This window comes from Quercus suber, unplaced genomic scaffold (genome assembly GCF_002906115.3).
Source record: "Quercus suber isolate HL8 unplaced genomic scaffold, Cork oak 2.0 scaffold_141, whole genome shotgun sequence".
NCBI lineage: Eukaryota > Viridiplantae > Streptophyta > Magnoliopsida > Fagales > Fagaceae > Quercus > Quercus suber.
Window position 1 is genome coordinate 198,500 of NW_027069602.1, and position 16,216 is coordinate 214,715.

General features: G+C 35.3%; 1 protein-coding gene and 1 pseudogene across 1 annotated transcript; both read right to left on the minus strand.

The window, feature by feature from the left end:
- Nucleotides 1-2,023: 2,023 nt before the first annotated feature.
- LOC111995189 (UDP-glycosyltransferase 83A1) lies at nucleotides 2,024-5,794 on the minus strand. Its single transcript, XM_024027100.2, has 2 exons — nucleotides 5,170-5,794; nucleotides 2,024-3,269 (listed from the first exon to the last, which is right to left on the minus strand). Exons 1-2 carry the CDS (start codon nucleotides 5,645-5,647, stop codon nucleotides 2,395-2,397), a joined length of 1,353 nt encoding a protein of 450 aa, XP_023882868.1. The 5' UTR covers nucleotides 5,648-5,794; the 3' UTR covers nucleotides 2,024-2,394.
- Nucleotides 5,795-13,157: 7,363 nt separating this feature from the next.
- Nucleotides 13,158-16,216, minus strand: part of LOC111995607 (UDP-glycosyltransferase 83A1-like) — an 8,908-nt pseudogene continuing 5,849 nt past the window's right edge.

Here is a 16,216-nt window from a genome sequence, read left to right on the forward strand (position 1 = left end):
CTTGTTTCCATGAGGAAAAAGCCCCTTCACCCCCTGATCGGCCCCAAGCTTATCCAACCAAGTCTTCACACAGAGAGTAGCCATACCTTTTTAAACTTAAAACCTCAAGCAACACGTCCTTGGAGTCCATTATCCTTTCTTATATGCAAAAGTAATGGCATAGGATCCGAAGCATGCGAAAATTCATGGGGCACTGAACTTGCCGAGAATGCATCTAACCACTCCTTATTTGCAACAGCACGATCAAGCCGTTCTCTTGTATTGGCTGCACCTGGTCGCTTGTTATTCCATGTGAACTTATATCCTTAAAATCCCAGATCAATTTGTTGACAAGACTCCAAGGTAGCCCCGAACTCCTCCATCTGTTTTGCCTATGACGGATGATTGCTTAGCTTTTCCGATGAATATAAATAAGCATTAAAGTCACTAATGCAGCACCATGAACTAGTCACCAGTGAAGAAAGATGCTTCAAAGAGCCCAAGATTTGTGTTTCTAACATGATTTTGGCCAGCCATAAAACCCGGTTAAAAACCATTGAAATCCATTATCCTCGACCACCTTTGCCAAGACATGATTTTCCGTATAATTAATCACTTCCAACCTTACATCCTCCTTCCAAATCAATGCTAAACCACCACCCAAATCAGGTTTCTTCACAATTAATTTGTTCGGATAGGCCAGGTCTCGACAATGTTTCATAAACCTGTCTCTATCAAGTCTTGTTTCAATGAGGAAACATACATTGGGAGTTTGAGCCCTCACTAAATCGTGAAGGCTTCGAACTATCCAGGAGTTTCCAAGCCCTTGGTAGTTCCAACTTAGCAACCTCATTGTGCTCGGCAAGGGTGTTTTGACTCCCCACCGCTTCAAATAATTGAGAACCATCCCCAGACTTAACTTTCTCTCTACCGGCTCTTCACCCCTGTCAAACACATCCTACTGCATTCCCTGGCTGCCTCTCTTGCCCAAAATAGACTTTGCCCGCTGTTTTAATAAATCCACGGGTCCAAAATCCATGCCTGTGAACCTGGTCCATTTGCCTTGCTTGTCTACTCCCTGAGGCCCAATTGCTCCATTCTTATTCATAGGCCCAGTAAAGACCCCCAGCCTGTCCCTACTTGGACTCAAATCTGCAGCACCTGACGTAATCCCATTCTTATTTTTTTTTTAGTATTATATAGGTAACGTTTTAGCTTGTTATGGTTGCTTTAAATAATCAAATTAGATTATGATTATTTTTTCTAAAGGCAAGTTAGTTTAAAGATGAGTTATGATTTATTTTGTTTGTAAATTCTAGGAAGTTTAAGTTTATCTTTATCTAGTTCTAGTTGAAAGTTATTGTATAAATTATGATGTATATAATAAATAAAGATAGTTATAGTTTCTCAAATTGCAAATTGTTAACTAGTATAATTTGGAGGTTTGGATAGTCATAAAATAGTCAATTTTATCAAACTTTAGTTACTTCGAATTAATCAATAATTTTTTTTTTTAATGTAAAACTTTTTATAATTGGGGTGAATCGTACTGTATCAATTACCTCAAAACTATAGAGAGTTTATAAGGAAGAGTGAAGACTTAATTTTTCAAATATTTTTTAATTCTAAACTTGGCCTTGTTCTTATGTTAAGAAATAGAACTTTTGCATTCAATTGTCAAATTGTTCTAGCAAAATCATGCTGTGTACATAAAATCAACATACGCACGGTTATTTGGATGTAAACCAAGTACATAGTAGGATATATAGGAGAAAAAAAAAAAAAAGCAATAACGAAAAACAAGGACTTATAAGCAGACCAATGGACTTGTTCGGGGGCGAGAGAGTCAATGGCTTCACAAGTAGAATCCACGAGTACGATCTACGATTCTTCTAATTGTAACCAACCTTCGGGTCAATTTTTTGGCATGAGAGATGATTTTTTTTTTCCTTCTAGTTTTGGTTTAAAGGAACTAAATTTAGGAAAAACCATTATTTTTTTTTTTTTTTTTTTTGAGCTCACTGATTAGTGTGGAGATAAAAATTCCAATGATTGGTGACAACCCCATACATTCTCACCTCCACACACAAGCACCAGTAGCATAAGAAGTAGTGCAAGAGACGCACCCATGGCATCACTGCGAGGGAGTGATCTATTTAATGGCAGGCCAACAGCATAATTCTTTCTCCGAACATACCGATTTTATTTTGATTATACCTCAAATTTGTATATTGAAGTCATTCCCAAACTTTATTTTTGTGGGCATCAAGATATGGGTTACATTTACATCAAGTCTTTAGGCTGCCTTGTATACACTCTGATGTCAATATTAAAGGAATATCTATTTCTTGATTTCTTCCATATGTAAATCCTTCATGGAAGGAGATCTCAACTTCTACTGCATAACACCTGGAATTATGCCTTTAGCCATTGGATGAAGTTGTTGAAATTCTTTGAAGACTGACCATTATCTGCTATATTATTCATCAACATTTTCTTAAGCTCCAAAGATCTTGCTCTTATGCTTTCATCACCAAGTAGTTGATCCACCTTCCTCTTAACTTCTTCCCGCAATACAATTCCATTTTCATCTAGCTCAAATCCTAGTCCAACCTTCCAAACGTCACAAATGTAGATCTGGTCAAGATATTGATCGGCAAAGTAAGGCCAGCACAAGAAAGGTACCCCATTGCTTACACCTTCTATTGAAGAATTCCAACCACAATGGCTAATAAAACAAGCAATGGCAGGGTGATTTAAGACCTTAGTTTGAGGTGCCCAACCTATGATCTTCCCATGAGTGCCTTGAAATTCATTTGTATATGCATTTCTTGACTGATTGAGGATATCCGGACGTACCACCCAAAGGAAAGGTCTATTGGTGAGCTCGAGACCAAGAGCTAACTCTTTGAATTGAGTTGGGTCAAAAACTGTAAAGCTACCAAAGGCAACATACACGACTGAGCAGGGTTGTTGCTGATCAAGCCAGTTTAGGCCAGAGTGATCTACTTGCCAAAATTGTCCCACTGAATCTTCAGTGTGTTTGCTTGACATCAATGGACCAATCGGTAGAAGCTTTGGAGCCAAAGAAAATGTTACAGGCTCGAGTTCAGGAACTGTGTTGCAAAGCCACCAGTCTGCGAACTTCAAAGTTTGCATATATTGTTGGGTATATTTAAAGAAAATCTTCTGACAGGCTGAATCACCTATACGATACCAAGAAATATAAGCTGTGTCCATGGCAGGCATGCCTGGGAGTGGTTGAATTACCTGTTTTTGGGTTGGAATTCCTGCGATGCCAAACAAAGAATCAAGCACTACTCCCATTAATTGACTAACTGGATCATCACCACTACTAATTGTTCCAATTACATGTATTAGTATGACGAAATACCATATAACTTGGTAATGTTCTAATGTTAAGGTGGGGAATTCCCATTTCTTCCACAAACCAATTCTTGCCTTGATGAATTTTCTTGTTTGCTTTGCCTATTACCAATGTGATTTGGGTTACGAGTTTGGCTTATGGTAAAAGCTAAGAGGCATTAAGTAAAGACTTCGAAGTACGGTTAAAATATAGTTCACAAGAAGTTGGGTGCCACTGTATGAGTTTTTGTTAAGAACCCCAATAGTTCTAATAACAACTCAGATAATAGTTCTCGAGGGAACTAGGCCCCAGTGATACTTTCAAGGAAATCAAACGCTAGGCTAGTATCCCAATGAGAAATTTTTCTTTTGATAATTTGCTAGTTACAATAAGAGAGGGAGAATTTGAACCCTAATGCCTCCTTTAAAAGCATTAAGAAGTGTCATTTGAGCTACAAACTTCAAAGATCTTGGCATCTCAATGAGAAATTGAGCAGCATTATTAAACATGAACAGCTCACAATGGGAATTATTCCTTTATACTCGACCACATTGCCTTACATGGCTGTGATTGGTTAACAAGATTAGCTACCTAACATCCTCTGCCTAGCCAAAGTACAATTCATTAAGCATAGGGAGCTTAGCTAATGATGTACAGCACAATAAAACTTGTCCTAATTAATTTAACTATCAATGTACAAGTGTTTATGCCCAAGGTGGATATGGCTGTGGTTGCTGTGGTAGATTGTACTAGAGTCTTGACAGTTTTGTTGAGCTGGGATGGAGGCATCTTATAAGAACTAATCTCATATTAAAATTCTTTGACCAAGATCAACCAATTTTATTGAATGAGTTCCAAAAATTTTGATGCCAACGTACTAAAAGAATCAGGAGTCTTTATATAAATTTGGTTGTCATATTTCACACTTCGTTATCTACACTAACTATCCGTTTTTCCCCTTTTGATGTGGAGTAGAAAAATAATATATATATGTAAACGTAGAATATCTCATATATGACATGGATAATAAAACTACATATACATATCTACAAATAAATTATATCAGATACATTAAAGAACAATCCTAGCGAGTCAATTAAGTCTCAAATCTGTTAAATAACTCTAATATAAGTTCATTACTTCTAATCTCACCTAAAGGTGCAAACATAATAATCATAATCTTATTTGTGTTAGCTAAATTGAGCTTAAGTTTGATTCTAGTCAATTTAAGATTTGAATAGTATATTAAGGGTCTATTTCAAATGCACTTATAAGCTAGCTTATTCTTTATTTTTCCTATTATTTGTAGGTTCTACATGAGTCATCTACTTATTTTATTTAACTTTTGCTTATTTTTTCTACTTTTTGTGGGTCCCATAAAAGTCATCTACTTATTTTATTTGATTTTTACATTTTATCTACCGTATTTTCAACAAAAAATTAGATAAACTGATTCCAAATAGATACTAAATTTCTATATATATATATATATAATAAATTTTCCTTCAAACTAGTTTGTCAAAAAATTCCCTCAACCTACTACAAGACATTTCAAAAGATTATTTACATATATTTTTAGTTATATTAACTACTTAATAGTCATATAATTTATTTGAATGATTTAATGAATCACTTAGTTTAATACGATGGTTCAATTTCCTAGCTACTTACCAAAAGTAAATGCACTTATTCTTTTAACTAAGTATATATGCATAAAAATAGGACAAACAACACAAAAAAAAGAAAAAAAAAAAAAAAGCCCACACACACACACACATATATGTACAATCTAATATAAAGATGGAATAGATCAATAATCTTACCATCAGAATCTATAATGCCATCATCAATCAAGCTTGGGATGCTGACTTGCAAGGCAAGAGAAGCTGCTGCAGCAGACCAGAAGACAGCTCCTTTAATTCCCATCTTATTGCCAACTTCAATGGCCCACCCCATACCAGCATCGGCCACAATACAACTGATCTTATCGTCACCATTTGAAGCATTGATATTGTTTATGAGCTCCTCAAGCTTCTCTGGCATGGTGTGTAAGATAGTTTCACATAACTTGCCCAGGTCATTTCGGTCATCCTCAGCACCCAATCCATCTGGGATAGACACCAAATTAATGTTTGAATCCACGAGGCTATCCAATGCACCCTCAACACGCTCGTGGATGATTTCTGTGTTTACAAATGTGATTTTGAAACCATACTTCACTAATTTTCTGGACAAAAGCATCATGGGGTTCACATGGCCTTGTGCTGGAAATGGTATAACTAGAACATGTGCAGTGGCCATCTCTCTCTCTCTCTCTCTCTCTCTCTCTCTTTGCTAGCTAGTATCGCGTTTGTATCTGAGTCCACGAGAAGATAGACGATTAAGAGTATATGGACACTACTAGCTATTTCAGTAAAAGTCAACTTTATATTTTGAGCCTGCACTAAATGGCTAAGATCTGCCATTGTTGAATTGACTTAGAGGCGTCTCGGAGTCTTTTGTATATATATATATATATATATAGAGCACTATTGGTTTCACATGGCCTGGAAATGATTAAGTTATGCTGGCCATCTCTCGCCCTCTCTGTCCTTTTTTTTTTTTTTTTTTTGGAGAAAGAACCTGTCAAATATCAATGTACTCAAACTTGCCAACTTTAAAAATCCATATACATACATATTGAACCTGCCAATTTTTTTTTCTAAAAAGAACTTGCAAAAATATCAATTTACTCAAACTTGCTAATTTTAAAAATCCACATACATACATATATATATATATATACACATATATGCAACCTGCCAAATATCAATGTACTCAACCTGCCAACTTAAAAAATCCACATACATATATACATGCAACCTGCCAAAAATCAATGTACTCAACCTGCCAACTTTAAAAATCCACATACATATATATAGATGCAATTCACATACATAACTATCAATGTTATCTTTAGAAGACTCATACATATATCAAATTACAATAAAACACCACATGCATAACTCACACACTTTACTAAGTTCCTACAACTCCCCTTGCAATTGTCATAAATGCTTAATGAGGTCTAATTGGAGTTGAAAATGATTTTTATGGTCTCGAATACATTGATAGGTTTCAATGAACTCCGTAAATGTATTTGTGTGCTCTCGTGACAGTTGTATGGTAGGATTGTCATCAATTTGCTCATAATCTAATTCCACCGCTTCATTTACATCTCACTCATCCTCAACGATCATGTTATGAAGAATTACACACGCTTTCATGATGTCTTGAAGCGTTTCACTATGGAAAAATCTTGCAGGTCCACGCACAATTGCGAATCTTGCTTGAAGCACTCCAAATGCACGCTCTACATCCTTCCTATTCGCCTCTTAGGCTTGTGCAAATAATTTGTTTTTGTGTCCTCATAGAGATGGAATTGTTTTAACAAATGTTGACTACTTCAGATATATGCCATCGACAAGGTAGTATCCCATTGTATACTCATGACCATTGATTGAGTAATTAACTACAGGAGCACGTCCTTGTTCGAGCTCAGAAAATATAGGAGACCATTCTAATACATTAATGTCATTATTTGACCCAAGTAACCCAAAAAATGCATGCCATATCCAAAGATCAAATGATGCCACTGCTTCTAAAGCAATGGTTGGCTCACGAATGTGACCAGAGTACTGACCTTTCTATGCAACCAGACAATTTTTCTATTTCCAATGCATGCAATCAATGCTCCTAGCATCCCTGGAAATCCACGTCTTTCCCCATTGGCTAAAAGTCTAGCAATGTCTTCGTTGTTTGGGGACCTCAAGTATTCCTTGGAGAAAATATTAACCACCGCTTTAACAAATTTTTTCAGACTTTTCATTGTAGTGGATTCTCCAATCCGCACATACTCATCCATAAAATCAGCTATAACTCCATACGCAAGCATCCTAAGTGTAGCTGTTATTTTTTGAAGAGAAGATAAACGCCATTTTTGGGCATTATCTCTTTTTGGATAAAGTAAGATTCATAAGTTTCTACCTTAGATTGAATACAGAGAAAAAGAGACCGACTCATCCGAAATCTCCTCCGAAATAAATTAGGAGGATATACTAGTGTGTCGACAAAGTAGTCGAGATAAAGTTTTTTATGGCCTACCAAACGATCACATTTGATATACTGACGATGTTTACATCGTATTGTTCTGCCCTTAAGAACTCGCCTCATTATCTCATCCTCTCTGAGTCGTCAAAAAGCAACTGTTTAAAAAGAGAGCAACCCATAGCAGAGGCAACCTTGAAGACAACAGTGTTAGGAAATAGTCACTATTATTGAACAGGAAAATAATTAATAAGGGTTTAGAAAACATAAACAGCAGTAAACAGCCACATAAACAGCTACCAGAAATATTAAACAAACTTAAATAGCTTAAAACATACTTAAAACAACCCCATAACAGATTTTGACAAATTCTGCCACTGAAACAAACATAAAACAGCCACATAAACATCAGTGAACAGCCACATAGACAGCTACCAGAAAAATTAAACACACTTAAATAGCTTAAAACATGCTTAAAACATACTTAAAACAGCCCCATAACATATTTTGACAAATTCTACCACTAAAACAAACATAAAAGAGTCACATTCTGAAAGCAGGACTGAGGGAGGCTTTTTTGATTGTCCCTATGTACTTTCTGACTTACTGTTTACATCCTTGCTCTATTTGCACCACCCTTACCTTTTCTTTTGACAGGCTGACAAGTGGTTCCATTGTAGTGGACATGGCTACTTACCAAGCATTTGCAATTGACATTCCCATTGGTAACTAATGGCTTTATCAATCGTTAGAAGGTCTTTAGTTTTGAACTTCAATAGGATATTTTACTTGTAATCTGTTCTGGGTATGGAACTTCATTTTAAGCCAAGTTGTCATCGTAATTTTTGCTAAGTAGTCTTCATCTAGAGAATCATTGAGAACTAAGTACTTATCATACTGCCACAACACAGCTACATCTAAATGATTATGGTTTAAGTGCTTAACTTTACAACTTTTTTGTGGCCTAATAGTTTTCACAATAGTCAAGCCTTTATATTTATATAGAACTTGCTAAATGGTGATAAATGTTTGTTGTGTGGGAACCTATGTATACAATTGTTACTTGTTAGGAAAAAAAAACCCATGTGTTCAAATTTTTGTGTGTCTAAGTATGTACTTTACTTTTTTGACAACAATGTGTTTAAAAGCAAAATGATTTACTAATCATGATTACTGTAAAACATGTCATTTCATTCCTAGTTTCTTTGTTAGTGTATAGGCCAATCATTATTATATCTTTACATGCTTAGTCTATCTAAGGCTGAGGTTGCCAGGTTGGTAATATTCTATTTCTTTCGTTGTGTTTGATTAGAAAGCATGGTATTGGATGCAAATGAATTTCATTTTATGCCCCCCACCCCCTACCTTGTATCAACCATCTAGAGTGCTTCTAATCTCACCAAACAGCCACACAAACAGCAGTAAACAGCCACATAAACAGCTACCAAACTCAACTATCATAAATAGCCAAATAAACACCCTTAAAACAGAATTAAACAGACTAAAAACAAATACCAACAGGCAAATAACTATCAGAAAAAATTAAACAAAAGTATAAAACTGAAAACAAACTTAAAGTTGGAACAACCAATTGGTAGAAGATGTGATATCAAACATAGAAAATTCATAAGTTTTTCATATGCGCAAAAATGATGTGATTACATAAGTGGCACAACCTACTACCAATACATAAGTTGGAACAATACATCACCTACATGTTCCAAACCTACACTTAAAATAAGCCACTACCAAAATGAGGTCGAAACAAAGTGGCATCTACATATGCCGAACCCCAACCCTAAAATAATTTACTATCAAAATAAGGTTACGACAAGACATCTACATGTTCCTTCTTGGGTCAAACCCAACTTGTCTTGCAAGGATTTGATCCTTGAGATTTTCAAAATAAAGTCTTTCTTTTACATTCATGCCACTTGTATCCATAGTCATTATTCTTCCCTCCTCCCTAATAGTTTCAAGACGAATCTTATCCGCTTTGATGCGAAGAGCCTCTTTGTCTTGTTCATGTGATGCCTGAATATATTGCAGTTTTTTCGCCAAATAATCATCAAAACCCTTATCACCATCTGTCCTCTTTCGCTTAGCCTTTTTGGCTTTTCTGCCAATTGGTCTCTCTAGCACCACTGTGTCATCATCATTACTATCAACTTGATCAATTGAANTTGTATGATTTTGATATCAATCATTATGTTTCTTTAGAAAAGGGGAAGAGAAGGGAAGAAATGATAAGAAATTTCCAAATTTCCAAACTTGTATATTTGAACTAAAGCATAACTTATCTTATATTCTTGTGTAAAACACCATAGTGTTTAATTAAGCAACGGAGCATGCATTCAACTACTCAAAAGATAATTAAAATAAAACCACAATGAAAATACAAGTCATCAACCAACAAAATGCAAAATACAACAATTATAAAAAAACCACCACATCTTCATTGCAAAATCCTAGAAGATTAAGAATCAATGAGACATAAATAGAGAGAAAAACTTACTGTTAATTGAAGATGAACCTGAGCAAACTTTCTGAAGATGCTAATCATGTGCCAGAGAGCGAAAACCCCTTGTGATGAAGCTGAATCTCACCTCTACAAACATCAACAACAATTCTTTGATCAAAACCCAAACACAAACACAAACTGAATCCCTCTTTTTCTTGCAGAGAGAGAAAAGAAACACAAACACAAAAACTCTAATACATTAATCAAAACCCACCTTACAAGTCAGACCAACACCGACGAAGCTAAATCCCCCAACACCAACAGAGCTTCGTTTTTGCAAAATCTCAACCCAAACCCAAAAACCCTTGAGAATCTCGGTTTGAAGAGAGAGTGATAGAGTGAAGAGTTAAATGGTAGAGCTATCTAGAGTCTTGGGTTTATGAGATGGGTAAATCAACAAAGGGATTTGGAGATGGGTGAGGGTGAATCGGTTGAGCTACAATGAGAGATGAGAGAGAGGCCGTGTGAAGTTTCAGCAATGGAGATGGGTGAATTGGTTAAGGTGAAGCTTCAGCAATGGAGGATGGTGTGTGATGGTGTTTGGGTCTGAAGAGAGGAGAGAGCAGATGGAGAAACAGAGAAGGAAGAGAGAGAAGAGAACAGCAAAAATGAGAGAGATGAGAGAGAAATTTCGAGGGAAAAAGCATCAAAATATATATATATATATATTTTTTTTTTACAATATTGCTACAATGTAATTCTACCTTTAGAATTGCATTATAGCAGTATTGCAAAAAGTTTTGCAATACTTACCTTTAGCATTCCCTGATGCATACATTTTGAGGCTTAAAATGCCAAATACACCTTACATGTGGCATTAGCATTCCCCAATGATAATGCTCTAAGAGCATTCGCACCAGCTCTGCTATATATGTGTAAAATACACATTTTGATCACTTTTACACATTTTGCTCCAAAAAACACTCCACATCAGTCCTTCTAAATTCATGTAAAATTGTGAAAATTTATCAACGAGCTACAGTACCCGTGTATATTTACACGGGTACTGTAGCTCGTGTATTTAATTTTTTAATAATTTTTTCTCCCTCATCAACTGACGCTCATCTCCCACCTCTCTTCCCCAACTTCCAGCGCGCCAGAATCAACTGACAATGATCCCAACAAACCCACACACAAACACACATACAAACCCAAACAGCCAGAATCAACTAAAAATTAACCCAAACAAACCCACACACAAACACACCCACACACAAACAAACCCAAACGGACATAGATATCGGTGCTTATCGGAGCGATTTGGGTTGCCGGAGCTCGTGGGTCTGCCGGTGAAGCGTGGAGCGGCCGATGAAGAGAGGATCTGGATCGCCGGAGATCGTGGGTCTTGCTTGAGCTCGTGGATCGCCGGTGAAGCGTGAGGGAGACCAAGAGGGAGACTTGTGATCTGGATCGCCGGAGCTTGATCGGATAAAGCTTGATCGGATGGATCGCCGGAGCTTGATCAGACCGAGAGGGAGACCGAATAAAGCTTGATCGGAGATGGCTATAGAGAGGGAGACCGAGAGGGAGACTTGTGATCTGGATCGCCGGATGGATCGCCGGAGCTTGATCGGATGGATCGCCAGAGCTTGATCGGACCGAGAGGGAGACCGGATAAAGCTTGATCGGAGATGGCTATAGAGAGGGAGACCGAGAGGGAGACCGTGAGAGATATGAGAGGGAGACCGTGAGAGATAGAGAGAAATAGAATCAGAAAAATGGAAAGAGAGAAAGAAAGTGGGAGACAGACCGCGTATAAAAAGGTTAGAAGAAAATAATAAAATAATTGAAAAAATTGATTATTTAAATAGAAGAAGGGATAGAATAGATGAACTGATGTGAGGGTATTGTAAAAGTGAATGGGTAAAATAGAAAAAGTAAGTTTTTATGTGTAAAATAGACACAAATTTTACATGAGCTGATGTGAATGCTCTAAGGCAATTATAAGATTACTTGTCATCAAAATCTAGGATCATTAAAACCACACTTAACAAAATATTGGAGCCAATTAAAATCAAATTTAACTCTCGAGCTCATGCAACAACGCGGTATGAAATTATCTTATTAGAAAAGCATTGAATACACCCCGCTACATGAGACATTTCTATCAAGTTTTATATAGTGTGTAGGCCCCATATAACAATAAGATATTATCAATAGGAATTCAGATAGCTGTCTATCTCCTATAGATAAGGAAGAGACAAAACACATCAAAAAAAAAAAAAAAAAAAAAATTGGTAGGTTGTTTGGAATAGTTGTTGAATTTGGGAAAAAAAAAAGTTTTCTGGAAAGAAATAATAAAGGCCAAGAAAGAAATGTGACTGCTGGAATCAAAATCTCAAAATCACTATTGGGAAAAAAATTACTGTTAAAAAGCCCAGGAAAATTTGACCATTGGAATCATGCTAAATTGAAAAAAAGTGACAGTTGAAAGAAATAATAAAGAAAGATTAAAAAAATAATATTTTAATAAAAATAGAGTTTTAGAATGTAGAGGTATTGTAAAATAGTATGATATAATGATAAAATAGCTTTTTGAAATGGTATAATAGAGTAGAATTGGCATTCCCCAATGCTAATGCTTTACAATTTGATTTGATATGTCTTTAGATTTTAAATGCACACATATTTCATGTTAAGTGCTTCTTTTTATTTTATTTTATCTTTTATAATTATTCTACAATTTTGTATTCATTATATTTACACGAAACTCAATCATCTAAACTCGAATATATATGTATGTAATTCAAATTTATTATTCTTTTATGTAACACTATGAATGTTTACAATCCGTTACTTACTAATATATATTATATATAGTGTGCAATTGTAATTGTTCTTAATTTTCCCAATGCACATGCATGATGAAGCTAGTTATAACTATAACGAGAAGAACTTTCAAAAAATTTTTTTTCTCAAAGAAATCATTCTCGAGATTGGACATATATAATAATAGATCAATTTCATGGTGCATGGTTACAGTATAATATTTTCTATGAACATACCAATTTTATTTTCATTATAGTCCAAATTTGTAGATTGACGTCATTCCCAAACTTTATTATTTTGGGGAACACAATATGAGTTACATTTATATCAAGTCTTTGGATTGTCTATTTTTGTATGTAAATACTTCATCGAAGGAGATGTCAACTTCTAGGGGGGTGTTTTTTGTAGTGTCTCCTGCATAACTTGTACGAGTCTTTATTCCTTTAGCCATTGGATGAAGTCGTTGAAATTCTTTGAAGACTGACCATTATCTGCTATATTATTCATCAAAATTTTCTTGAGCTCCAAAGATCTTGCTCTTATGCTTTCATCACCAAGTAGTTGATCCACCTTCCTCTTAACTTCTTCCTGCAATACAATTCCATTTTCATCTAGCTCAAATCCTTGTCCAACCTTCCAAACATCACAAATGTAGAGCTGGTCAAGGAATTGGTCAGTAAAGTAAGGCCAGCACAGGAAAGGTACCCCGCTGCTTACACCTTCTATAGTAGAATTCCAACCACAATGGCAAATAAAACAAGCAATGGCAGGGTGATTCAAGACCTTACTTTGAGGTGCCCAACCTACGATCTTCCCACGAGTGCCATGAAATTCATTTGTATATGAAGTTCTTGACCTATCAACGATATCCGGACGTACCACCCATAGGAAAGGTCTATTGGTTAGCTCAAGACCAAGAGCTAACTCTTGAAATTGAGTTGGGTTAAAACTGTAATGCTACCAAATGCAACATACAAGACTGAGCAAGGTGGTTACTGATCGAGCCAGTTTAGGCAAGAGTTATCTACTTGCCAAAATTGTCCCACTGATTCTTCAGTGTGTTCGCTTGACATCAGTGGACCAATTGGTAGGAGCTTTGGAGCCAAAGAAAATGTTATAGGCTCGAGTTCAGGAACTGTGTTGCAAAGCCACCAGTCTACGAACTTCAAAGTTTGCATGTTTTGTAAGATATATTTGAAGACAATCTTCTGACAGGTTGAATCACCTACGCGATACCAAGGAATATATGCTGTGTCCATGGCAGGCATGCCTGGGAGTGGTTGAATCACCTGTCTTTTTGCTGGGATTCCTGCAAGGAAAACAAAGAAATCAAGTGCTATTATTTTTTCCAAAGAACATTCTCATCGAAGGTGGGATAAATGTTAGAAGCTATTTTTAGCAATAAAACCGCTAAAAAAGCCCCTACATTAATGGAGCTAAATTTTAAATTTTTTAGCACCTTTCTACCGTAGAATGTTATTACTAACACCCTACTGTAGCAAGTTGCTACTCATTTATTTTTATTTTTTATTCCCCTTCTCTCTCTCCCCTCAGATCTCATTGTTTGCTTTCTCTCAAAAAGAATAAAAAAAATGATAAAAAAAAAAAATTTTAATGAAGTAGTAAAAAAAATAAAAGTTTTGATGTTAGATGTATTGTAAAGTGATGTGTTAAATGTTATAAAGCTGGTTTTTTAGGTGCTAAATGCTAAAATTTTTAAAACTCTTGATGTTCTAGCCTTTTAGGCCCCAATTGTGATTACTTTAACCAGTTCTTAGCCAAGTGAATAATTAGAATTAATTATGTTCCAAATTTGAATTAGTAAATATCAATAAACATGAATCACAAGATAACCAAAATGATGACCTAGGAAAATCAATAGAACAAAACGTCCTACAGTAAAAACCTAAAGGGATTTAAACTTACAATCCCAAGGTATATAGATTTACTAAAATAGAATTGAAATTTTTACAATAGACTACCATAACTCTATTACTACCTCATGTAGTATTTATTAACATGACCAAATGTAGCTCCAAATCCACTAACTCTTCTATTTTGGATCTATTGCACTTGAATGTCCACACATAACTTTGAGACTACCTCTCAAAGATTTAAACCAACAACATGAATGTTGACTGGATGCAAGAACTTCACTTTATCATTGAATCTTTAGCATGGGTAAATATTCTATTGATGCTTCAAGAAAGCTTGGAAAATTCTTTGATTTGTGTACAAAAACAGCTCTCAAAAAGTCCTCAAAAACATGCTCTAGGGTTACTTAATTATATATTATATAGACTTGAAATGCACATGACCCTAGATCAAATGGGTTGACAGAAAATCCTTCAAATACAAACTACATGAATCTTGATTAGTCGAGATATCTAGTTCAACTCGTCGAGTTTAGTAAAACTTGACAGATTGAGTTTGTGTTGAAATGTAGTGCAGTAACAGTTTTGTTTTTGAGATTCATGAGTCTTTCATAGCTTGAATCTTAACTTTTCTTGTTCTTTGATATATTTTCAATATTAAACCAATACTAACTAAGATTCTAAGTGTTACAATTGTTCACGGTTTGCCGACATAGTTCTATGGATTTAAAAAATACCATATAACTTGATGGTATTCTTATGTTAAGGATGATAAATTATTGATTGTTCCAAAACCTTAATGCCTTAATCTATTAGGAAATGATGAATTTAATCATTTAATCTAATACTTCCCTATTATGTGTAGGTCTAAACTGCTCTTTTTAAGTAGGCCCAAACATATATGTGATTTTTTTTTTTTAAATGGGAGGTAAGATAGAGATACAGTTTGAACTTAAGATCTCAAACTTTAATAATAAAAAATGGTGAATTTAATCATTTGATCGGATTCCCATTTTTACAAAAAAAGAAAAAAAATTTGTTGATTATGAGGTTATTTTGCCTAATACCAATGTTATTTGGGTAACAAGTTTGGCTTATATATGGTAAAAGCTAAAAGGCATAAATAAAGACTACCAAGTACGATTAAAATATAGTTCTCACTAGGTTAGGGTTTGAGTTTTGTTGTACTAGGGTGCAGGCATCTCACGGTCAGTTGATCTATTCAAACACAAACTAATCTCATAGTAGAATTCATTAACCAAGTGCAACCAATTTTTTTGAATGAGTTCCAAAATTTTTGAAATCGAAGTACTAAAAGAATCTGTTAGGTTCTAAGGTCTTAGGATTTTATGTATTTAGAACTCTAATTTGTAATGTTGGCAAACCATGATCAAAACATTGTATTTAGTCTTATTTAGACTTGCTCAAAGTTGGTTTAATATTGTAAAGTTGGAATCGAGTGGCTGCAGAAGTACTTGGGACTCTCGGCCTGGCTCGATCGATCGAAGAATAGACTCGATCGATCGAAAATCGCACAGGTTGAATTTTCTGCAGAATTTCCAACTCAGCCCTACTTCATTAAACGTTTAGGGTTTTATGTGTTTACCCTAGGTATATAAA

What these genes read in the sequence shown, in the direction of transcription:
- LOC111995189 (XM_024027100.2), bottom strand. Translation starts at nt 5,647, where the DNA reads ATGGCCACTGCACATGTTCTAGTTATACCATTTCCAGCACAAGGCCAT. An exon ending in TGGCATTATAGATTCTGATG is followed by an intron (nt 3,270 to 5,169) that starts GTAAGATTATTG and finishes TTGGCATCGCAG; the next exon opens with GAATTCCAACCCAAAAACAG.